Below are 24861 nucleotides of genomic sequence, written 5' to 3' on the forward strand. Positions count from 1 at the left end.
AGTCACAGAGGAAAAGCACTTTGTTATTTCTATGTTACTCACAACTGAGCTGATAGGATCTAACGTTCCCTTTCCTGGTTTTAGATTATTTTTAAGATCACATAATTTCACTTCAAAAAACCTGTCAACGAGTTGCTCTGTGAATTTTCCATTTTCTCCTCATCATTCTCAAGCTCCAAGTTCACACACTTGGGGGGAAAAAAAATCTATTTTTTGATCTGCAGACTCAAGCCACATCACATGAGCAGATATTCACATCAAGCTGGGGACAAGGTCTGGGCAAAAAAATGGTTAAAACTTTACAGTGGGCACAAAAATAAAATGTGAAAAATGTCACACTTTAAAGTACATGAAAATCCATCCAAAATATTTTTTAAATATAACATGATTTTCCCCCAATACATAAGAAATGTAGGTTTATTGAAGCAAAACTGGCAAAGGAAAGAAACCACCAAGAGGAAAATAACTATTACGCCATCATCCACTAATAGTGGATAAACCACCACTAACAACTGTATGCATTTCCTTCTCTTTTCCTCCACTAATTTCATTTTTAATAATTAACTGGAATCATACTGTTCCGTAACCCATTTTTCCCGTTACTGTGAACAATCAAGTAGCAATTCTTTACAGCAAGTTTCTGGTGTTTTTAAAGGCCATAGGTCTAAGTGTGCTCCAGTTTATTTATGCAACATCTCAAGGTTGTATGTTTAGGATATGGATATTTGGATTCTTTGTAATTCTTCATCAGTATAAGTAATGCTGCAATTAACATCCTTGAGGCCAAATTCTTTTTAAATCCTAGCTGGTCCTTAACACAAATCCCCAGTGCCTACACCCATCTAACTTTGTTGAATGTGCATCTTACAAACCCTAAATATCGGGTTCTCCATGCCTGCAGGGGTTACCAGCTGAGAGAGGACACACAGGCTTCAGCAACTCCAAAAGATGGGGCCTTCTCTTCGCGCTGGTGTTCTACAGCAGGCGAATCTGGGCTCCTGCATCCCAAGATGGACTGATGGGCCAAACCCCAGCCCAGGCAAGGTGTGTCTTCTGCCTGTATAGCCTCAGACACTCAGAGGCACCTGCCTAGAAAACAGAACTCTGGCTTCCCCAGGTTCCCCTGGAATCTCATCTGACTTATTACCTGCTTTACAGACAAATGACATTAATGCAATTAATTCTAGACCTTTTAAATTCAAACATTGGTCTTACAGATTAGAGATTTCCCAAGCTTCTCTTATCTCCTTTCAGCTTTTGGAGATATTCTTTACGCCCACATCATAGCAGCTCTTCATCATCACCATCAACAACATTTATGATTTTTACTAAGCAGCCGGCAAGCATTGTCACATTTAACCCTCAGAATCATTCTGAGTGAAATTACTGACCCCATTTGATGGATGAGAAAACTGAGGTTCATCATAAGGAATCCGACTGATGCACAAAGCTGGCATGACAGCACTCAGGATTCAAACCAAATCAACGCCAAAGCCCAATGTCACCAAACTCAAACGTTGGCAATAAAATCTACAGTTCTGGTGAAGGCCCATACGGGCGAGTTTCCATGGGATGGGGATAGCTGTACAAATGCTGGTGGCCCCGGTCACCACGCTGCCAGTTACCAGGGAGGCAAGCAGGAAGGCTAGTGGCTCCGCAGGCCCCAAACCACACGACAGGAAGGCATGAGGCTGATCCATGACTGAGGGGCCCCAGGATCTAAATGGCATCTTACATACAAAGTGCAGCACGCCTTATTGGCTAAAACAGGGCACACATGTGCCATGAACTTAAATGCTATCTCTGTTAGCTTGGCCCATGAGAGACAGAATTACAAAGCTGAAAGGGATCTCAGAGGAAATCAGCCAATTCCCTCAACTCGTTTCCACATAAGGAAACTGAGGCTCCAGGAATCTGGGTCACACAATCAGCTCCCGGCAAACCCAGGTCTAGATCCCCCAACTTAGTGGTCCAAGAGGTAACTCATAGCAGTATGTGAAACACAAAACTCACAAGAATTCCCCAAAATATTAATTTCTATTTTTTTCTTTTTTTTTTTTTGAGACAAAGTCTCACTCTGTCACCCCAGGTAGAGTGCAGTGGCGTCATCATAGCTCACAGCAACCTCAGACTTCTGGGCTCAAGTGATCCTCCTGCCTCAGCCTCCCGAGTAGCTGGAACTACAGGCGCACACCACAATGCTCAGCTAATTTTTCTATTTTTAGTAGAGACGGGGTCTCGCTCTTGCTCAGGCTGGTCTTGAACTCCTGAGCTCAAGTGATCCTCCCTCCTCGGTCTCCCAGAGTGCTAGGATTACAGACATGAGCCACTGTGCCTGGCCCTACCTAGATTTTAAACAAAACTGAGTATCTAATTTACAGGACTTCGATCAAGGATTTGATCTAACGTCTCTGGTATATCTGACCAAAAAAAAAAGTGAAGAAATGTAAATAATGGTAATAACAACAATAGTTAAAGACGTAATAAACTGTTTCAGTCAAAGGTAGTTTTATTTTGTAAATTGACATCAGAGTATTTTTGCAACCTTAATCAGAGGCCTGGGACACACCCAGCATTATGCTGGCTGACACAAAAGAAGAAAACACAGACGCACAGAGCACACCACACACGCAAGCACGCAACTAACAGGAGGTTCTCGCCCAGATCCACCGGCAGCTTGACTGGTGCTGCAATGACTCCAATTTTCCAAAATTGGAAAATCTACTCAATGGGTCCTACTGAGCATTGGCAGTTTTCTTAGTAACTTGCTTTGATCTTTCTTTTCATTCATTTGAATATTACTGAGGAATCCACTTAGTCTGTTTAGGTGTTTAGGATCTATCAGTGAATAAAAGAAAAATAAAAGGACGTTGCGAACGTTCACTCTAGGGCAGGGGATGCAGGCAATGAGCAAGTCAGGAATATCACACAGCGTGTTCCACGGCGGTGACTGCAGAGAAGAGGAAGCGGGGAGGGGACAGGCAGCGGATGGGAAGAGGCAGGGGAGGGCACCCTCACGTGGGGTGGTCAGAGAAGACCCCGCTGGGGTGAGGACTCGGCAAAGCCCTGGTGATGGAGGCAGGGGCGCAGCCCTGCAGGCACGTGGGGGGAGAGCATTCCAGGAGAGGCAAAGGCTGCCGGGGTGGGAACAGGAAGGAGGCCAACCGGGCTGGGGCAGGGCGAGCCACGCCACGGGAGGAGGACAGAAACTGTGGCTTTCAGAGGGGAAAGGGAGTCACTGGTTCCCATCACAGACTGACACGGGCTGACTTGCATTTTAAAGGACCCCCTTATCATTACATCTTTTCCTGAATTCCTATTTACATTCAGACATACCCACGTGCAGGCTCGTACACATTCGCATACGCCCCAGAGAATGTCTGCCCCGGATGTCCTGAGTGGCACAGGTCACCCCCTGATGTCTGCGTGGTGCTGCTGCCCCTCTATTAGTCACAGTCATTCTCATCCCCCGACCCCGAGCTGCGGTCCCACCATCCCTGTGCTGGCAGAGGCCTTGGGAACAGACTCCTTTCAACTGCTTAGACGCGCAGTTGTGACTCTCTCCTGTGCTTGCAGCTCACATCCCCCTGAAGCCCTTCCTCCTTCCGACTAGAACCCGCCCAGCGCTCACCAGGTCCCCAGCAGAGGTCTGGGTGCCCACCTTTCAAGGGAAGCCTGAATAACAGCCCACGTGTCTATCATTCTTGTCCGATGGCACCTGAAGGGGAAAGAGGGGCCCGGCTGTCTGAGCAGGGAGAGCAGGTGGAGGGGCCAGAGCAGGTCAAACTGGCCCACCCCTGTCATCTGCAACCCCTCCCCCCACCTGCCTTGGAAGAAACAAAAGGAAGAGCACAGAAAGGTGAGGGAGGATGGTTGGACTTGGGGAGCTGCAGCGAGAAAGAGAAACCGGCTGTGCATCATTCTCTCCTTATGGACAGGATTCTGGGGAACTCTCCAAGTCTCCCAGTGGCCCTTGCCCTCTAGGATAAGGAGGAACATCTCCTGAGGGCCTGTGACGTGCCATGTGTTTTCGGCATTGACCATGATGTTGTGACCCCAGCAACGGTCGGTCATTCTCATTTCTCAGATTAGGTAATGGGCTCCCAGGAGGTGAGGGCACCTGCCCAGGGTCACAGCACACAGCAGAGCTGGGACTCAGACCTGAGGCTGCCCAAGACCTCCTACCTCGAACTGCATCTAATCTTCCTGGGGTGATGAGCCCTCACCCCACCCCACCCACCCACAGTGCTCCACGGCAGGGAAGAGAATGGCTGGGAGGTCTGGGCTCTGAAGCCAAGGACAGGTAAGAGCCCACACCTGAGAGCCAGGGATTCTCCCAAGACAGCAACAGCAATAAAGGACACCTCACGTTTATCAAGTGTTTCCGGGGCACGAAGCCCTGGTCCCGTACTTTACACGCTGACTCATTGATCCTCACATCATCGCTGATTGATATGGTGACATCATGCCAAAAGTAGCAATAATTATAACCCTCACGACAGGTCTGACCAGTAGGTACTACGACTGCCCCTTTACAGATGAGGAAACTGGCACCCAGAAAAGCAGAATAACTTGCTGACGGGTTAGGCGCAAGTCAGACCCGGCCATCTGATCCTGGGGGCCACATTCCAAGCCCTGCACACCATTCGCTGTGTGCTGATTCACGTTCCTCTTCTGGGAATGTCATGAGGTTAATTGAGCACTGGTTACAGTCCACACTCCAGAGCCCTCGTTCAATTCCTCTGCACTCGCCATGTCCCAAGCACTGTGCCAGGCCCTGGGACTTCTGGATAAAAAGGTCATGACATAGTCTTCACCCTTGAAGAGAGAGGAAATCCCTCCTCTAAAGCTAAAGGGCTTTAGTCACCCTTCGTAGAGAACAGGGGGCTGTCCCTGTCCCTGAAGCATCTGGTGTCGTCAGTGAGGGGCTGCAGGGGCACCCTAGGAGTGACGGGCTGGGAGTGGGGCGGGAGGCAGAGAGGGGTCCATGAGCTGCAGTTTTCCCTGTGTAGCCTGATTTTAACCTCGTACCACTCCATGGTCCAGTGCTGGGACAAAGACACTTCGTAATCAGCCAGACCCAGTTTGAATCTCAGCCTGTCACCAGTGGTGACTAACTCCCTCTCGGGGCCTCAGTTTCCTCCTGTACAATGACAGGTGAGCACGGACTCCAGTGTGCCCAGGGCAGCTGGAGGGATCAGTGGGTGCGATATTCTCAGTGCTAACCCAGAGCCCAGAACAGAGAGCAAGCAATAAGCATTTGCTGTAGTTTAAATGTCCTCATCACCAACACCATCATCCAGACACCAGAGGACTTTTCTAGAGTGTGGGCTGGCCATCCAACATTTCAATATGAGTGTCTCTGAGCCAACCATGGGCTTCCCAGGGTGAGTCATGGGCAACGTTTACCCTGAGTGTTGGGCACCTAGGACATGGAGCCCATGGCCACCATCTCCTTCCTGGGACAGCCTCTCCCTCGGAGGCCCCAGGTCGGAAGGGTAGGGGTGCTCCCTCGGAAGGCCAGATTGCAACATGCTGCTGGCACCCCAGCACTGCACAATTTGAAGTGGCCAAGACCTAGGGAGCCCTCCGAGGGCCATCCCGGCTCTGCCCCAACAAGGACTTCTTGCTAAAAACAGCTCACTACCTTCTGCAGGGGCGGCAGCTCTGGAAACTTCCCTGCTCCTCAGCAGAATCCCGATCTGGCTCTACAAAGGCCTGAGCGCCCTGGGGAGAGCCTGCAGGACCAAGTCTCCATTTTATTCTAGAAAGCCTGACTTTTGCACCACATCACTGGCCTCCAACCCTGAGCGCTGAGAAGGGAAGGGGGACAGCAATCACCCTGTGTGTCTCCCAGGGGACAGGGGCCACCCAGCGGGGTCCCCTGCCCTATCTGAGCACCTGCTGCTCAGTGCCTGAGGCCAGCAGGCACCCAGATAGTCATCACTTTAATAAACCAAGGGATGAAATTATGACAATAATAAAGGAATGTTTCCAAAAGGAAGACAGTCCCACCACACACAACCCGTATCACTTCTATTTTTCCATCTGCATGCATAGTTTTACATATTTATAATACATACCTAAAAATGTTGCATACATGCAATTTTACATACTGTATATTTTCCCTCAATGCAATATCATAAATACAGTCATGTTCTTAGCCAGCCTTTATCACTGACATCTGTGGCGTCATAACCCACCCATCGTGTGCTATGCCATGGTGTGTTTAACCAACCCCTTCCCACTGGACAGCGACCTTGTTTTCATTTTTTTCTATATTACAAATAATGCAAATAGCCTCATAAATTCCAGTTTTCTTTTCTACTGAATTAGTGTCTTAGAATAGGCACCCTTGGAAGAATGGACGCGATCAAAGGGTATCTACTATCCTCATGTTACAGACAAGAAGAGCGACACCAAGAGAGAACAGGCACAATCTACTACCATGGGTGCTCAACAAATGCTTGTGGAACCAATAAATGTGGCTCAGCCATGTGGTGCCCTTAGTGGGTAGCACAGCCACAGGCTGCCCCAGGCCAGGCATCTGCCACCTGCCACGAGGTCAGGAAGTGCACTTTCTGTAAGTCCGCAGGTTGGTGGACCGGCCCCCAAACTCCATTTGCTAATAAGAAATGAGGGCCAAGTTTCCAAGTCCCTTCGGATTCTACAGGGCGGAGCAGGGCCTGCTAAAGAGCCCACGTGAGGCCCTGCATCTCTCACAACCTTCTGTTCTCATTGCTCTTTCCTCCCGTCCAGCCTCGGCTCAGAGTCACATGAGTGCAGCAGGCGCCTGAGAGCCATCACAGCCCCTCACAGCCTCGCCCCTGGCCCCAGGGTTTTCCAACAACCCAGCCTCCCTCCCTTGGGCTTCTGCACTTGCTCTTCCTGGGACTCCAGCTCTCCCAGCTGTAAGCCCGGGGAGCCCTCTTCACCCTTCTGAGGTCTTTACTAGAATATCACCTTCTCTGCAAAGCCATCCCGACGCCGCATTTAAAATTATACCACTCCCTGCCCTGGCGCCCTCCCTGCTTTCATTTTCTCCACAGCACTTTCACCATTGAACAGACGATGTATTTTACTTATTCATTTATCATCTGAATGTCTCCTTGCAACACAAAAGTGTAAGTTTCACAAAGGCTGTGTTTTTGTCCATTTTGTTCACTGCTATTTTTCCCAGGGCTTAGAATAGGGCCCAGTCCATAGTGGGTGCTGATTAAACACTTGCTGAGAAACTAAACACACTATTATAATATAAAAATACTCTTATTCTGTGCCAGGCATTGTGCTTGACATGGCTCATCTCATGTGAACAACAATCCTATTGTAATCCCCATTTTGCAGATGCAGAAACTACTGCCCAGACAGGTTAAGTAACTTGCTCAAAGACACACAGCAAGCCAAAAAAGGAGTGCAGTTTGAATCCGGGCTGTCAAGCACCAGAACTTGTGCTCTTGCCCACTATGGGGTGCCTTACATCTAGAGACAGAAGCTGCCCATGGACCAGCAGAGCTTTCCAGAACAAGGCCAAGCACCCATCCTGTGACAAAGGGGAGGTAGAAACAGTGTGCCCAGGCAGTGGCCTCAGGAGCCCCAGGGGAACAGCAGGTCTGACTTTCAGAACACAAGCACCGCCTGGTTTGCAGCCATGGAGTGACAAAGGCCAGTTGGCTGTGACAAGTGGGAACGGGGCTTTGACAAGCTGGGTGCCAAGATAACAAATCCTGCCGGACCAGGAAACTGCTTAAACCAAACAGGGCCAGAGAGGAAGTTTAGCTTAAGCTGTTAGATGCCCAAGACAAGGCCTGGTCACTTGAGGCCACCTCTGGTGGAGGGGCCAAGGTGGGAGGGGTGCAGGTGAAGGAGCTTCCGCTAGTCACGTGGCAGGTCGCAGCCCACATGGCTGTCTGTGCACAGGTATTGTGAGTAAATGACGTCTTTGGCTTTTCATTTCTTTTTTTTTTTTTCTTTTTTTTTTTTCCTTTTTTTAAAACTACTTCCTAAAACTCTCAAAATGGTCAAAGACGCAATTGCAAGAGTGGCCTGGTGCTTTGTCTCAATGCTCACCTCTCCTCATAACCACCAGGCTAACCACACAGAAAAGGTTTCCTGTCCCCTAAAAAGACAAGTTTCCATTCGCTGATGGATTCTTCCTTGCTCTGTTCTGTCCCCTCGGCCAGGGTGAGTCAGGGCCACTAAGGGGAATCTCCCCAGGGACGTGTCACCTTGCTTCTCCTAAGCTTTGCCACCAACACTTAAAATACCACCGTGCCTGTAAGTCGGTGCCATCAGGCCCAAGTACTCACTCCCTTTCTAGCCAGAGCTTCAAAGCAAAATTCTCTGAGATGATCAGATAAGAGGCTCCAGCCCACCCCCACCCGCAGGCTGCTCCCCCCAAGGCCCCTCTCTCCCGCCATCCTCCTCAGCCAGGACCCCCTCTTGTTTGCCTTCTTTCTGCAAATGGTCACCTGCTGCCCAGATCCCCACGCCCTGGTACTCAGTCCTGCTCACAACTCTGAGGTACTCCCATGACTTGTGAAAAAGGAGAGATTTTTCAAACGCTTTTCCACCAGCATTATTTCTTCCAAAATGGTAAGTAAGTATTACCAAAGCCTTCCCCGACGTCCTCCTGCCCTGGACACGGCGCAGGGTCAAGCCGATTTCTGAGGGGTGCCGTGAAATGAACACGAATGGAATTCAGACAATTCTAGATTTGAACCCCAGCTCCACCAATTACTGTGTGACTTTGGGCCTTATGTCCTCATCCACAGGTGGGCTCATGAAGTGGGCATTATGGAGAAGTTAACTGAGAGAACGCCTGTCAAAAGCTGGCTATCTCTCACCTGAGCAGGTCTAGCTCCAACCAGCCATAACTTACGGGTGGGAAGAGACGGAGACCCCAGTTAGCACATTCCCGGGATCTGCCCTTTCCTTCCCATTTAGCAACAAGCTCATACACAAGGAACCCACATTGCTGGTTAACTCTGGTCAAAGCTGGCCCCTAAGTCAACGGCATCAGAGCCCCTGGAGCTCACAAGTCCTTCGGCCTCCTCCAAACAAGATGGCGCCCACCTCTTGCACCAGCCCACTTCCTGGGCTGCCATGAGACCACCCCTCACCAGGGGAATACATTCTAAGCTGTCCCAGACACATGTTGAAGCATCATCTCAGACCCCACACCCGCTCTCTGCCCCATCCTATGGGAAGAAAGCCATGAAAAGCACAACGTCCCCAAGTCCACATCCCCCACAAGAGCCACACACCAGAGTCCCCAGTCGGGCAAGCATGGGTCAGGGCAGAGCAGCCTGGTAAGGAGGGGTTTTCCCATGGCTCCTTCTCAGGCTTGTTTCCCGCAAGTGGGTACCTAGACACTCATACCACGTATCAGAGCCCCACATCTGAGCTGGCACCCCAGCTCTCAGGCCCCCTTCCCTGGCAGAGGTCCAGGGTGCCCCGACCAGGCTGAGACTGTCAGGCCTTACATCAGAGAACTGAGTTTCGGTTACCACGGTGAAGCTGGCGGCCCAGAGCACAGCTCCGCGCAGATCAAGAAACATTTCCCAGGTCCCTACACACCTCAGTGCAGAGATGAGTCAGCCCTGCGGCCTCACGGGCCTCCATTCACACCTCACTGGCACCTTCAATTGGTTTACTCATCCACAGACTCCCCCGCTCAGCTGACTTTCTGGAGCACAATACACTTCCCATTCACCCATATCCCAGAACACGGCCTGGCACAGAACTTGGACGGGAACGGGGTAAACAACTATTTGTTGAATTACTGCATTAATTCTTCCCCAGGGCCCAAACAGCCACACCTCTGCCGGCCTCCCCGACCTCGTGGCCAATCATCCTCCCCCACACTGTGTTCCAGGCACACCAGCCTCCTTCCTGGTCCTTGAACACACCACTGCTCCTTTCTGCCCCAAGGGACACGTGGTCCCTCTGCCTGCAACACTCCTCAAAGCTACAGCGGCCTTCTCGACTTTCAAGACTCAGCTCAAACAACCTTTCCCGACCACCTGATGTAAAAGAGAAAACCTCCGCCCCAAGCCTCCCACCCTCCAACCCACTTCTGGCTTTCTTTTTCTCAAACCACTTCTATCAGCTCTTTCTGCTTTCACTACAGGAAGCCCTCTGTCTTCTTCCCTGCCCCTTCCCTGGTGCCTAAAACAGTGCCTGGCACACAGCAGATGCTCAATGATTGTCACCGAATGAATGGACAGAAGAGAGCAATGAACAGCAAATTCAAGATGGGGAATGATTTAACCAAAAAATGGGGGAGGGGGAAAGAAAGGCACAAAGGCCAAAAGGACTTAAAAACAAAAATGAGACATTTACTCAGGAGTACAACTTTTAAGACAACCATCATTCAAAAGGCAAAACACGGAGAAGAGCTGAGCGACTCCTGTCACTTGTGTGCACACACACAGACCCAAGCTCTTTGACCCAGTGATTCCACTCCTGGGAGTTATCCCAAGGAAATGAATTCGGAACAGGAACAAAAGTAAAGAGACGCCTGGATAAAGATGATTCCAGTCACGCTGTTTATAATAGCAGAAATCTGGAAACAACCGAAATGTCCAACGATGCTCTGGCAAATTACATCATATCCACTAGGTAGAATATCATGCAGCAATTAAAATGACCAAAAGGAAGATAACAGGGAAACACGGAAAAGTGTTTTAGAATAATGCTAAGTGTGAGAGGGTTAAAAATATATATACTGAATCCTTTCTAAGAATTCAACCATCCGGCCTATCTCTGTATCTCAGTAACTTCTCACGAGAGTCCAAAATAAACCTATTCTTATCCCCTTTTAACAAAACTGAGGTCCAGAGAGCTAAAGAATTTGCCCAAGGTCACAGGGCCACCAAGGAATAAAGTCTGGATATGAAAGTGTCATTCTCTCTCCAGAGCCCAGACATACTTACTGTGTGCCTCAACCTCCCACTAAGTGCTCAAGCTGGTCTTTTCCCGTAATGACATCATGATTGTGTTGGGGAGGCCAAACCCAGAGATCCAAAACTGCCAACAAAAAGCGATACAGCACCTAAGACACACTTGTAGGGGAGGCAGCAAAAAAACAAAACAAAAACAACCAAAAGAAAACCACCTCTGCTGGGGTCAAGAGACCATGGTGATAAGACATCAGAGAGTGTTTGGCAAAACCCGGCTTTGGGAAGGTCTGAGCAGAACCATGAGAGAATAACCTCCAAGGGCAAGGAAGCCCCTTTGCAGGTGCTGGATCCGGTTTCCAGGCTGGAACTGCAGAGATGAGGCTTCACCCGGTGCTCCTGGGGAATATGGTCGCCTGCCTGTACTCTCCTGCTCTTCTCCCCAGGGGCCACGCACAGTGGTGCTCAAAAATTGCTGGCTGAAATACACCTATCTCATAGGGGGGATAAAGCAACAAGGAAAGGCAGAAGAGGAGACACCAGAGCCATGGAGAAGAGTGCACTGGAAATCAGGACATGTCACAGTGTGACTCTGCTGGGGCTGCTGGCCCTGCCTTGTTAAAGACTCTCATCTCAGTCTCAGGCAGCGCTGCGGGGACAGGGAAGGCACTCTGCCATCTGAGAACGGGTTTCAGGTGCAGCAGGAGATTCAAGTGAGATAGTGAGATGGACTCCCTGCTACGTACAGGCTGCAGAAGCCAGAGCCAGCTTGTGGGGGGGAAAAATTGAAACCAAGGGTAAGGAGATTCCTCCAGCCTGCTGAGATAGGTACAGCTCTGCCTAGAGGCAGAGGGCTGCACTGGAAGACCTCCCAGGGTCACTCTGCTTCCTTGAGCCCAAACCAGGCTTATTTTGAGCATAAATGCTCTAGATGACTCAAGGCTGGCCAGGTCTGGTTATTGCAGAGGCTGGAGAATCACCACATGGGGGGTCATCATACCATTATCTCCACTTTTCTATGCGTCTGAACATTTCCATAATAAAGTTCAAAAAAATGCAAACTCAGACCCAGGCATTTCACCTGACAATCACCAGGACCTGGCCGGGGCTTTAAGGATACCCTCCAGAGTCCAGACAAAGGCCATCAGAGTCTTTAAAAATTACTCTGTGCTAACAGATTTTCCAGCTGGAGGAGAGAGGGGTTTGCCAATGCAAGTTGGGCGGTACAGGCAGGTAACTGTAGGATAGGCAGGTAATTAAGTCTATCTGGGTTCAAGTCACAGCTCGGTCTCTTAGCTGTGTTGACTCTTGAGAAGTCATTTAACCTACATCTCAGTCTCTTCATCTATAAAATAGGGATGCCAAGAGGACCTTCCTCACACGGTTCTTGTGAGAAGTAAATGCCACATACACAGCCCCTAGCAAGGGGGCCAGGCACAGAGTAAGCTCGAAGTAAAACTAAATGTCAGCTATTATGACACATCCATTTTGCAACAGGTATAGATATTCGTTTTGGAAACCACACATCCATTTGACTCAGTGATCTGGGGAAAATGAAATGGGGCAGAACTAGTGCTCTGTGTCTGAAACCTCAGGCAGGGGTGTGGGAGCTGCCACTCTAGTGCACCGAGAGTGGCCCCAGCTAGCCCAGGCCGCCATAGGCCAAGGGGCCAGAAAGAGCTCCTCCTTTCAAAAAGCCACCGCCAGAAACAGGAAGCTGCTTCCTTTCCTCTCCATTCAGAGCCAGCATTTCCTTTTTTGTTTTAAAAAGCATTCCTCGTCTGCAGCCCAGCCCTTCCCCTCCCCACGGCAGCCCCAGGCTCAAACACACCCACAGCCAACTGCATGTCTCTGGGATGGGATTGTTTTCTGCCCACCAAGGGGATCATGAGGTTCCAGGTAGACCCTGCGTAGAGCATGCCCTTGACCCTAGGTTAAATGCACCCAGGGCCAGCAGGAGGCAAGAAGTGCTGACTCCAGGCAAGCAGGCCTCTCTAGGCAAGTTTTCCTCTTCTTACAGGAAGGATTAAGTGATAAATGTCTTTAAGTGCTAGTGTAGTTCTCAGAAGACACCCTGCTTCCCTTTGTAAAGCACTTCCCTCAACAAAAGGCAACCTCTCATGACTGCGTAAGTCTGCAGGGATACCAGACTCTCTTTAACGCACCCAATTCTACCTAGAACCTCAAATGAACAAAAAAGGTTGGGAACCCTTGCTGCAGGACTTCTCAGAGCCTTTAAAACACTAATCCTCATCCTTAGGGATCTCCAAAAGGGAGGTGGCTGATGCAGCACATTCTCAACTACCTGAAACCTTCTTGCACAGGAGCACAGAATGGGCTGCATTAAGTACTTTCAAGGGTCCTCGTCTTGGAGGGGCAGGAGGTCTCAAGATAGTGTGTAATGAGTAAGAACACGCAGGTCGCTTTTCAAAAATTACCTGTAACTTTTTTTTCTTATCAGCAAAACTGTGTGCACCATGAGTGAAGCTAGTCCTGCTTATCCATATCAAAACTAAACCCAAATTAATTGGCTAAATTGGAACTCAAAACCTCCAGGAGCCAGGCAGAAGAAAGCCCCACCACTTTTTAAAGCAGCTTATCTCATCAGATCTGCAGAAAGCAAAACCTTTACGATCACTATGTTCCAGTACAAGTCTATAGTATAAGCTGTATGAAAAGTTGTTTTTCCCAAGCAGAGCTGGTACAAGTCCACATACTGAATTATACTTTCTTTTCCTTTTTTTTTTCTTTTTTAATTTTAAACACAAGTCTTAATTCATTCTTGCAATTATCCTCGGGTAGGAAAATGGAATGGGGGAGAAAAATGGCAAGCAAGTGGGATGGCTTCAGCTTTGTTATGTAGAAAGGCAATTTGCCCAGTTAAAACACACTATTGCCCACCAAGACCAAGACAACAGAGAAATACAGGTGTACATAAATATATAGGTTTTATTACATGGCAGCAGTTTGAATTGAGACTTTTTCAAAGCAGAGGAGACAGTCATGCCTGAAAATAAATGACAAAGCACTTTCTAATCTCAACAGCTGTCCCCAGGATGTACCTCTGCCTCTCCACTGAGTTCTGGAATGGGGAGAAAGCCAAACTGGACAAAAGACACTAGATTAAAAGGCTGCTCCTTCTAGAAGCAATTGTAAAGAATTTATAATATTGTCTTGACATTAAAATCAACAACAATGGATTGTATAGAATGCAAAATCTGTTTGAGTTTTTAAGACAAACACTAGGCCCTTACAGGAGTTACATTTTCCCCACTTCATTTCCAGGGGATCTTTTGGTAGAAGGATGAGAAGCCAGTGAAGGTACACAGACAGTCCGAGACTCAAGACAGCCCATTCAGGATGAGCCAGCCCATTGGGCAGACTGACTTTCCACCCACAGGATACCCCAGATGTCCCTCCAAGAATCTCTCCGGTCCTCAGGGTCCCTAAGGCATTGGGACAGAACTAGGAAAGCAAACCATCTGCTTTTCTCTTGCAGGAAACCCTTGAGGTTGAGACCCCATCATCATAGGAGGGTGGAACTGGCAGGTTGCTGGGTCACGTTCAATCAACAGACCAGGCTCAAGGTGGTATAATGTCTTACCCAGGTCTGCCTCCCAACTCAGTGCTCCCTTACCCACCACCCTTTGTTAGTTCTCCCAGTGGGTCCTGGCAAGTCAGTTCCCCTCCAGACCTTCAGTTTCCTCACCTATGAGATGGGAGGGCTGAACCAGATAGAAATCCCAAGATCCTCTGCAGCCCTCAGGAACCCACAACTCTACTAAATCAACCCCAAAGCCAGGCACCCAAATAGCTCTCTGATCAACATGTGTGGTTGGTGATGAAACCAAGGCTGCAGTTAAAGTGCCTTTCATGAGCCTCAAGTGACCGAGACCTTACCATTTGGCTGTGTACTGCCCAAAGGCAAACAGTCCCTGGACACGGAGACACCTGAAACACAGCCCCTCCTGCTCTCCCGGAGCAAGAAACGGTCCCTCTTCTACTTGGTCAGCCCAGGGCCCTCCCTTTGCTGCAGATACCACAGAACTAGACACTACGGTCCCTAACACATAACCCAGAATCTCAGACACAAGCATCCGCAAAGCTAGAACCCGTAATTCCTGACACATACCTCAGAACTTCAGCCCTAGGACCACGTCCCCTCTCCTTTTTAAACTCTTGGACTTCAGCGTGGCTACTGAGACAATGGCAAAGGGATAAATATGCAAAGGCTGCCGTTCCTGCTGAGGAGGAGGGATACATTATACCCTAAAGATTTTAAAGAATCAGACAGACATTAAATGTATTCATACACTTTGACCCAGCAAATTCCACTTCTAGTAAGACACTCACCGCAGCACGGTTTATAAAAGCAAGACTGGGAAACAGCCTGAATGGCCAACACTGGGTGGTGTGACCACACGATGCAGCCACTAATGGTGATGATGCATATGTATATGTGCTAATGTAAACAGCAGACATTTAAAAGGCAATGCGCATGGTATGTTCCATGAATACACACACGCACGTTTGTATGCAAATGCAGGGAATAAAAAGATTGAAAGAATATACAGCAAAATGTTCACAGGAATTAACTCTGAAAGGTAGCATTATGGGTGATTTTTGATGTTGTTCATCTTGTACTTTCTTTTTTTTTATAGTGAACATATACCATTATGTATTTTTAAAATATTTTAATTAAAAGTAGAAAGTTAAAGAATATATTATCAGGCCGGGCACGGTGGCTCACACCTGTGATCCTAGCAGTCTGGGAGGCCAAGGCGGGAGGATCACTCAAGGTCAGGAGTTTGAGACCAGCCTGAGCAAGAGCGAGACCCTGTCTCTACTAAAAATAGAAAAAAATTATCTGGACAACTAAAAGTATATAGGAAAAAAAAATTAGCCGGATATGGTGGCGCATGCCTGTAGTTCCAGCTACTTCGGAGGCTGAGGCAGAAGGATTGCTTAAGCCCAGGAGTTTGACGTTGCTGTGAGCTAGGCTGACGCCACAGCACTCTAGCCCGGGCAACAGAGCGAGACTCTGTAATCAAAAAAAAAAAAAAGAATATATTATCAGAAGAACTGTTGAGAAACAATAAGGTAAATAGCCATTAAAAAATTATGAGTAAGTTGATCTCCAGGCAGCCACCTGTTTCTCAGAATGAGGCAAGCTGGCTGCATCACAGTTTGCAGACGGAGACCTGCCTTTGAGGATGTGCTCGGCTGGACGACAGGGAAGCAGGCCCACGCCCGAACTCAGAGGCGGCACAGCCTGGGTGGCTACTAGTCAGCCCAGAAACCTGGAGTTGAGCCACCAAATGCCCCCAAACTGGCCCTTTTTATTAGAGGGCATTTTCTTGGCCTCAGCAGCTATGACCTTGACCAAAATTCCCCCATGATAGAGAGAGCTGTGGAGTTCAGAAGATGAGTTCTGAAGACTAGTCAACTCAGGTTCAACCACCCACTAACTCAGACAGTCTCTTAATCCCTCTGAGTTGCAGTGACCTCATCTGCAAAACGGGGAGAAAACCTCACAGGGTCACTGTGAGTGTTAAATGGTACAACATATGCCAAGGGCCTAGCAGCGTGCTCAACACAGAACAGGTGACCAAGAACACTTCTCATTCCATGCCTGCCCTCTCAACTCGAAGGCATTCCCCTAACCCCAAAGGCACTATGCAGATTTCCCTCTGAACTGAAGGTAAAAAGATCTCAACCAGCCTATTCTGAAAGGATGTCTTTTGTAAAAAGCACAGCTTAGAGGGACTTTGCCGCAGGCTTTGCTACTTCTCCCCAGCATCACAGGCACTGCCATCACGGGCCAGCACCTCTGCACGTCCCCCTGCAGACCACAGCCAGCGGGCAGGACCAGGGTGCTTGTGGTGTGGAGGAATGCCACTTCCCTGGCTTTTGGGCCAACCCAGACCACTCAGGGGAAAGGACACAACCCTGAAAGGGAAGGAGGCCTTCCCATCGCTGTCCGCAGGCAGGCACCCACACCAGCCTGGGCTGCAGGTCTGCTAAGGCCTGTCTCCAGCACCCCCAGCCCTTCGGGGCGCCTCCGAGGAACACTCGGGAAGTATTCACCAAGGAAAAAGCTGCCAAGGTGAAAGTGGACACCAAAAGGCACAGTGCCCCAGGTCCACATCCCTTTAGGAGTCGCGGAGTCGCTCAGGCAGGGGTTACAGCTGTGGCTGAGAGCAGCAGCACTGAAATGTCACGCCCCCAGACAGTGGCTGAGTGGGAAAGGAAAGCCAGGCCTCAGTCCCAGTTCTGCCAGGTATGTGTGACTTGGGAGAAGTCACCAAGACTCTGGGAATATTTCCCATAAAAACAGGAGGTTGGACTGGGCAAGGGTTCAGTAGGATTCCCAATGCACGGCCTGCAAGATGTGGTACTAGAGTCACTACTGCGCACCTGTCTGGCTCCCCCATTAAATTGAAAGCGCCCCTAAAGCCCAAAGACTGGGAGAGTATCCCACCTCCCTCATAACCCTTGCCAGGTTGGCCGCCGGCTAGGAGCTCAGTAAGCAAATCAATAACAACAGAAGGTCTGTCCAGTGAATGCATGGCCATGCATGCCCTAAGAACCCAATCTGAGCACGTATAGCATCCCTCTCCTTTCTCAGCAGTTCCACGATCCAGATGCTTCCGGGAGACACGGGGAGAGCTCAGGTCCTCCCCACAGCGAAGCTCTGACCTCTGCCACAGCAGAGCTGAGCGAGGGTCAGGCCTCTCTGACCTTCCTCCAGATGCCTCCCGGCTCCAGGGCAACTGCTCAGAGAAGCGGCAAAGCGCAGAGACTGTGACTATCACTGTTCCCCAATGTCCCCTCCCCAGCAAGGCACTATGGTCAAGGTTCTCTGGGGAACCCCTTTCGCTAGGTCAGCTTGCTTTGGGGAGATTTTTCTGTACCTATAAGAGCACAAGGTGGGGAGACTCGGTGCGGCACAGCCTGTCTCTGGGAAGTACTAGTGGGCTGGCAGGAAAGGGCAAGTTGCAATGTCCCCAGAACGTGAATCGCCACAAAGCAACATGAGTGTCTGCTTCTGCATACCCTGTCTGCCCAGTGCAGTGCTGGGCAGAGATTCAACCCACAGGGGACCAAGGAAGAAAGGAATGAACTGGCACGGGCTCCAGGCCCGGCTATGAGACAGGCCAGGTGTGCCTGCGTGAGCACATCTGGGGAACGAGAACATTCAATCCACTTGCCTTGATGGAGCTCTTGGACCCCCAGAAGGGTCTAAGGGAGACAGAGCCCCAGGTCCTGCCAGGATGAAGTAGCCTCACAACTTCTGTGTACAGATTAAGACTCTGGCCTCCCTCCCTTTCCATGTAGAGAGGACAGATGTGTGTGTGTGAAGAAGACTGGTGGATCTGCAGGCAATCGTATGAGGTGGAGAAGGGTTCGGCACACTGCTGGCAAGGAGGAGGCAAACATTACAGCTCAGCTCCTTCTACCCCTTTCGCAAAGAGAAAAGCCCTCACTGGGCACACCATGGCGACCAGACACACTGACCCCCGCACACCAGCACAACCTGGATCTCAGGCAATATCAGCCCGTCCCTGGTCAGGGACGTTTCACATGCTGCTTCTCCCACTGAGTGCTTATTTAATGAGGGCTAACGTGGGCTGGGGTTCCAAAGCTTCTGGGGAGCAGTCTGATACAGTTGCGTAAGCCAAGCCTCTGGTCAGATCCTTCTTCAGAAGCCAGGAATCCAATGTCACAAGCACAGTCTCAGGGGGCCCTGGCCTAGAGTTTGAGAGGAGCCTGAAGAACAGGAAAGAAAGCCAGAGTGGACGGCCACTGGCCTGCCTGGCCTCCCCACATGCTGCTGGGGGTGGGCCACCTCCACCCAGCTTGCTGGGATTGTTTCCTGGCCTGTGTCACCCGCCTCTAGGAAATAAGAGCCAGCTGTAGAAGTGCATTCCCCTAAAGGTGTCCTGTGACATAAATGCTACCGGACTCTCACTAGGGAAAGTTTATAGGCAGATCTTTTAGTAATAACAGCACAGACTGACAGACACACAAGAACGTGGCAGGTGTAAGCAGTCTCATCCCTACTTTACAGACAGGGAAGCTAGAGCTTCAGAAGTCACAGGACTTGCCCAAGATCACACAGACAGAACTCAGACCCAATTTCAAAGCCACGGGCTTTCTGTCCACCACGCTGCTCTTCTGGCAAAGAATCTTGTAGTTATAAACTTACCCCCTACTTTATTAATTTGGTAAATCTGAATTTTAGAACCATTCTTAAACAGGGATATTTTTAAAGAGCGGTACGTATACAAGTGATCACAAATATTTGATTGAACCCAACTGGGTCTCTTTCACTAAACTACAGAATTTAGAGCTACAAGAGCCCTCAGAGTCCACTCCAACCTCCTTGTTTTGCAGGTGAGGAGGCTGAGGCCTCTGGGATGAAGGGATTCATACAAACTAGCTGGTGGCAGCCCCAGGGAACTAGCTCCAGGGGTCTAAAGGCCCATCCCAACAAACAACTCAGGCCCCGCCTTTCTCAGAAGTAGGGTGAACCTGAATCCACACCACAGTGGAAAGAACAAGTTGTATTTATACTGCAAATCCCCTTTGGGCCTTCAGAGAGGATCAAACAAACACTAAGGAGGGAAGCCACTGGAGACTTAAACAGCTGGATGCTTTGGGGTGTCATGATGCCCCACCTTCATCAAAATGAGCGACTTTGGAAGTCAGGGTACCTGGAGGACAAAGGGCCATTTCCAGAGAATGAACAGCAAATGGTTCCCCTCATATATACACTCTGGGAGCCAGGAGCACTTCAGAGCGACGTGGGGACAATCCGCCAGAGGCCAACACAGAGAACATTCATCTCTCAGCCCAACAACACGACAGTCCAACCAGACACCCACTACTGGACAACGACCCCTCCTCCCGGAACTGAGCCACACAAGCCCCCTATTGTGTTGGCTTAAAAACCGAACTTTGCTGGGCAAACACACTCACAGCTGTGTTCAAGAAATCAGTTTCTCTCGCCACTTGGAAAGCAGCAGCAGGCCCGCAGAAGGGCCAGTTGTAGGGGGGGTTGTTGGTTTGTTTTTCAAGCGAAGCCCTGGTCAGTACTGCTATAGCAACTGTGATAAAACATGATAATAGCAAGCACTGATTATTCTTCCAATGGCCCTGGTTTTGTAGTTTTCAAGAAAATAAAACAGAGGGAGAGTCACCCCTGAGCATTTTGAATCGAACAAGGAAGGATTCAGGCTTGTGGTGTGCATGGCGGGAGGACTGGTCTTGTATATGATAATTACCACAACCACTGCTGGGCCCTATGACAGCTGGCAGAGGCAATTAGCAAGGGCGGGAGCGGGGTGAGAAACTGAGGCTCTAATAAAACAAAACAGCCTCAGACCTGCAGAAAGGCAGATGTGTCAATCAATGCAAGATGGTGAAAGGACCCTTCTTCAGGACCGGGTAGCTGTTAACTGGCCCCTGAAGTTTCACAGCCCAGTCCCTGGACAAAAGCAAATTGGGAATGCAAGAGTTTCCCTCCAGTGGGTACTGGGGGTTCAGGGGGGCCCAGCCTTCTGAGAACCCAACAACGCTTTTGGCTGGATCTTCCTAATCCTTTTAGTACTGCACTTCCCAGCTACAATTTGAGAGAGGAGGGCCCGTATGTCTTATTTCTTCCTTACACTCCAGGCTGTCTGCAGCACAATCCCTTAAATAGTGTCATCTTCCCACCAAAGGCTTCCTTCCCCAGTATAATCCTCCCTAAGCCAAAATCCAATCTTTGGGGGGATGTGGGGGGGAGTCAGTGGGTAATTACATTTTAAGCAGTGAACTGTGGGAACGCGAAAGGAAAGCACCAAACGCCTGAACAGCAAAAAATGCAGTTTCAGCAAACACTTTTTGAATAGTGGCAGACAAGACCTGGAGGAGAGGAAAGGACGAGCCCGAGTCTGGGGCGCGAGGGGAAGGCAGAGGACGGCAGGCCTGCGCTCACACTTCAGGGGGACCTCCCCGTCACCCCGGCCCACGGCTGCTCGGCTCAGTCACACGGGGAAAAGTCCAGCGTGTGACTCAGTGGGAGAATGAGTCCTGCGGCCCCGCAAAGTGGAAAGGGGGTGGGGGCGGAGAAGGGGCAGAAGGGGATGTCCGCACGCCGCCCACCCGGCCCACGGGCTCCTCCATCCCAGTTCCCACTGCACTCCCGCCCCCCAAAACCTGCCGAAAGGTGAGGGCTGGTCCTGGGTTCTCAAGCTGTCGCATCAGCGAGTGGAGGAGGGAGAAGAAAAGGGTGCGATCGGGCTCAAGGATGCAACTCGGGGAGGCGTGAACTGGGCCACGGAGGGAGGGGCTGGGGCCCAGCCCGGGTCCCCGACCCTCGGGCGCCGCGGCCCCCTTACCTCCAGAGTCCGGATCTCCTGCTGAGTGAGGTCGTTGGACACGGCGCACTTGGTACGCAGCCCGCGCAGGCTGCCGATGGAGATGTCGATGAGCTTCTGGAGCTGCCCGCACTGCTGGAGCGCCCGGCTGGCCGCGGCCCCGGCGCCCCCATCCGCGGCCGCCGCGTCCCCACCGCCCTCCTTTTTCTCTCCCATCGCCGCCGCGCGCCGCACCGCTCTATCCATGCCTCGGCATCGGGGCCGCGGGTGGCCGAGGCGGGGAGCCCGGGGGCGCGGGCGCCTCGGCAGGGAATCCTCGAACCGGGAGGGGTAGATGCGGTGCTGCCCAGCCGAGACCCCAGGAGAGCCGGCCGCCCAGTCTGCTCCTCCCGCCCGCCCAGCCGCGGCGGCAAAGCGAAAGCCGCGGCGACCCGACGGCTGCGGCTCCCGGAGCCTTTAAGAGGCAGCGGGGGCCGGGTCAGGGCAGCCGGGCATGCTGGGACTTGTAGTCCGCGCCGCGCACCTGCCGTCCGGCCCGCGCCCTCGGGGCCCGGCCGCGCCCCGCCGTCGCTCCCGGCCCTCCCTTCCCGGCGGGCGCGGGCGGTGCGGGAAGGCCCCGCCTGGGCGCCCCGGCAAGGCTGCTTCTCGCCGGCTCCTCCCTCGGGCGCCGAGTGGGGGTGGGTCGGGGGCTCGTCTCCCCGCCCACCTCCGCCCCCCACCCGGGCCTAGGAGCTTCCCGCGACCCCCGGATGGGGCGGGGTCGAGGCCGCTGCCCTACCCGGCGCGGGGAGGGGCTGCGTCCGGCTGTACCCCAGGCGCAGGCCAGGCCTGGAAGATGGGGACAGTGGAGGTTTCAGAATTTTTATGCGGATTTAGGGGCCGCCATCTAGTGGGAAAGGGCTTAAAGTAATTTTCCTGTATCTGTTCACATAGCACTTTGCTCTCGATTGTCCACCAAAAGGAATGCTCAGGCATGGAGAAACGAAAGGGCTGTCTTCTGGGCCCTTTTTACCCATCAAAATAAGTGTTCCATTCCTCCACCGTCCCCAGCCCAGCAGGGCAGCCCGGACACGTGCGGCAGCGCGCTAGAGGAGACAGCCCGGTTCGAATTCTGACTCCACCGCTGCCTAGTGTGTGATCTTGGGCAAGTTCACTTTCCTCTGAGTGCCTCATCAAAGACCTATCTCGTAGGATTCCTGTGAAGAATGAGTTAATATTAAAGATAAGAACAGCATCTAGACTGTTTACTGGCACGTGTGGTCACTGGATAAATGTTAACAATTGTTACTGTCTAACCTCAGATCTCGCAAATATGGCCCTGGACCCAAGCAGGCTGCATGGGAACGTCACTGCCAGGGACCGGTAGCCTCTGTTGTCTGTGCCTTTCTGCGCCTCCTAACCCACCATCTGTTCACCCTCCTCTCCCATCAGTTCGCCTCATGTGCCCTGTTATCAGGTGAAACTGAAAAACCAAGACACTTGATCAAAGGTCTCGATCGCCATACTTCAAACATCTGCCAACCGGAAGAAATGTCTCTCTTGTGAATATTCTCTTGTAAACGTCTTGATTGCAGAAGCCACTGGCTAATTTATCTTTGCACCTCTTCATAGAGCCTAATACAGTGCAAGGCACACTGGGTTCCATAAAGTTTGCAACCTGTCTCAGCTCTTTTAGGCAGGTCCTAAGTCATGTTTCTCTTGTTGCTCAGGCAGCTGAGGCCTAGGTAGCTAGTAAGGGGTGGGTGTGTGTGTGTGTGTGTGTGTGTGCGTGCTCAGATAAACAGATTTTTTTTTTTTTTTTGAGGATAAGGATCAGATGGGAGGTGGGATCCAAGCATTGTACTCTCACTTGAGCTATAGACACTAAAGCAATCAGTACTGGGTGGCCGTTTACATTATACTTTCTTTTAATATCATTTGGTATTTCAAAATAAATCAAATATGAAGTCTAAAAAGCAAAACTATGATAACATTAAAATGTGCTTTTGCGAACTAACTCATCCTCTGGAGATTTTCTGAAATACAGAGGTATTCCTCCCCAACCCCTGACCCTTCCCATTAAGAATCACTGATCCAATCCTCGCTCTATTTGTAACAGGACCCCAAGCACTGTATCTATAAATTCCCCAGTGGCTAACTGTTACCTTAACTCCACCCTACCCCTTGCAGCAAAGTAATTACTGCCCTGAAAGTGAAACTGTAATCATAGCTCTCAAACTTTAACTTGCATCAGAATCACCTGGAGGGCTTGTTAATTCTGGGAATAATGGACCCCACCCCTATAGCTTCTGATTTTGTAAATCAGAGGATGGGGCCAGAGAATTTGCATTTCTAGCAAGTTCTCAGGTGGTGCTGACGCGGCTGGTCTGGAGATCACACTCTGAGAAGCCCTGGTGCAGAGAAAGATCAGTGGGCCAGAGAGAACTATCTCGAAGGGTTACCCATGGCTCAGCCTGTCCGGTTAGAACCTCTATTTGCTAGCAGCCAGAGCTACCAGGTTTGAGCAAGCGACTCTCTAATTCAATTCACAAGAGATTATCTGATCTCTTGTGCCTATCTATACACTTACATCAAGCTTATAATTGCCACTGGGACCTGGTCAACACATTCTCCCTCCAGGGCCACTTTATGTAGGAAGCCACATCCTGAGAAGAGCCACGGCCAGCCTGTGGCATCCATGCCCACCCGTCCCACCACAGCGGTGGTGTCTGAGCTGGAGACCGGACAAATGCCAGCTTCCTGGCTACTCTCCCACCAGGCTCAAGGCAGCGGTCTCTCCTCTGCGGACACAGCCTTCCCTCTGAATGTGGAAAGTGTTCAGTGGGCCACAGCTTTCCTTCTCAGTTCATTGCAGTGGGCCTCCTGCCTTCTTCCCTGGATCTCAGGGTTCCATCAGCCACACGTAGAGGTAGGGAAAGCAAGGATTTTTAGATCACCCCTCATTCATCCTTTTAACATTCAATAAGCATTCATTAAGTGTCTACTTATGTGGCAGACCCTGTTCTGGGTTCTGGAAAACAGGAATGAACAAAACAAAGATCCTTACCCTTAGGGAATTTATATTCTGGTGAGAGAAGATAAACAACCAAGTAGAATGCATGGTGTATCAAGTGGTAACAGGTGGTACAGGCCGGCTCCGCATAAGGCAGGGGACAGGGACAGGGAGTATGGCATTTACAACTCGGAATAGAGCTGTTTTAGAGAGTGGGATTGTCAGCTCAGTCTCTGGATCGCTGTATGACCTTGGGCAAGTCTTGTATGACCTTGAGCAAATCTAATCTTATAGCACAGCTTCTTATTTGCAAGATGGTGATAGTGTGTTGTGAGGATGAACAGATTATGCGAAGTGATAGTCATAAAATCAGGGTTCAACGTACTTATTTGATAAACACTATTTGTTTACTTACACTGTTTCAAATGCCATATTAACTCCTTTAACTAATATTAGTTACTTTCTTCCCCACTTTCCAGTCTCTTCCAGTTAGATGAATTCATCTGTTATGTGTTGATCCTTAGATTCATCGTCATCTACGGGTTCTTAAGACTTTTTCTGCGGCACCCTCGGTAGAGAAAGTTTGCTCCTTCCCTCCTCCCTCCCC

The 24861-nt window shown here is 50.4% G+C and overlaps 1 protein-coding gene across 2 annotated transcripts in view; it reads right to left on the reverse strand.

Moving 5' to 3' along the window:
* Positions 1–21561, reverse strand: part of KSR1 (kinase suppressor of ras 1) — a 152683-nt gene extending 131122 nt beyond the window's left edge. For both annotated transcript variants that reach the window (XM_069482254.1, XM_069482252.1), the window contains exon 1: positions 21284–21561. In XM_069482254.1, coding sequence (XP_069338355.1) covers positions 21284–21508 — 225 coding nt within the window. In that variant the 5' untranslated portion in view covers positions 21509–21561. The remainder of the gene's footprint in view (positions 1–21283) is intronic.
* Positions 21562–24861: the final 3300 nt, after the last annotated feature.

The sequence above is a fragment of the Eulemur rufifrons genome, chromosome 9, assembly GCF_041146395.1.
Source record: "Eulemur rufifrons isolate Redbay chromosome 9, OSU_ERuf_1, whole genome shotgun sequence".
Taxonomy (NCBI): domain Eukaryota; kingdom Metazoa; phylum Chordata; class Mammalia; order Primates; family Lemuridae; genus Eulemur; species Eulemur rufifrons.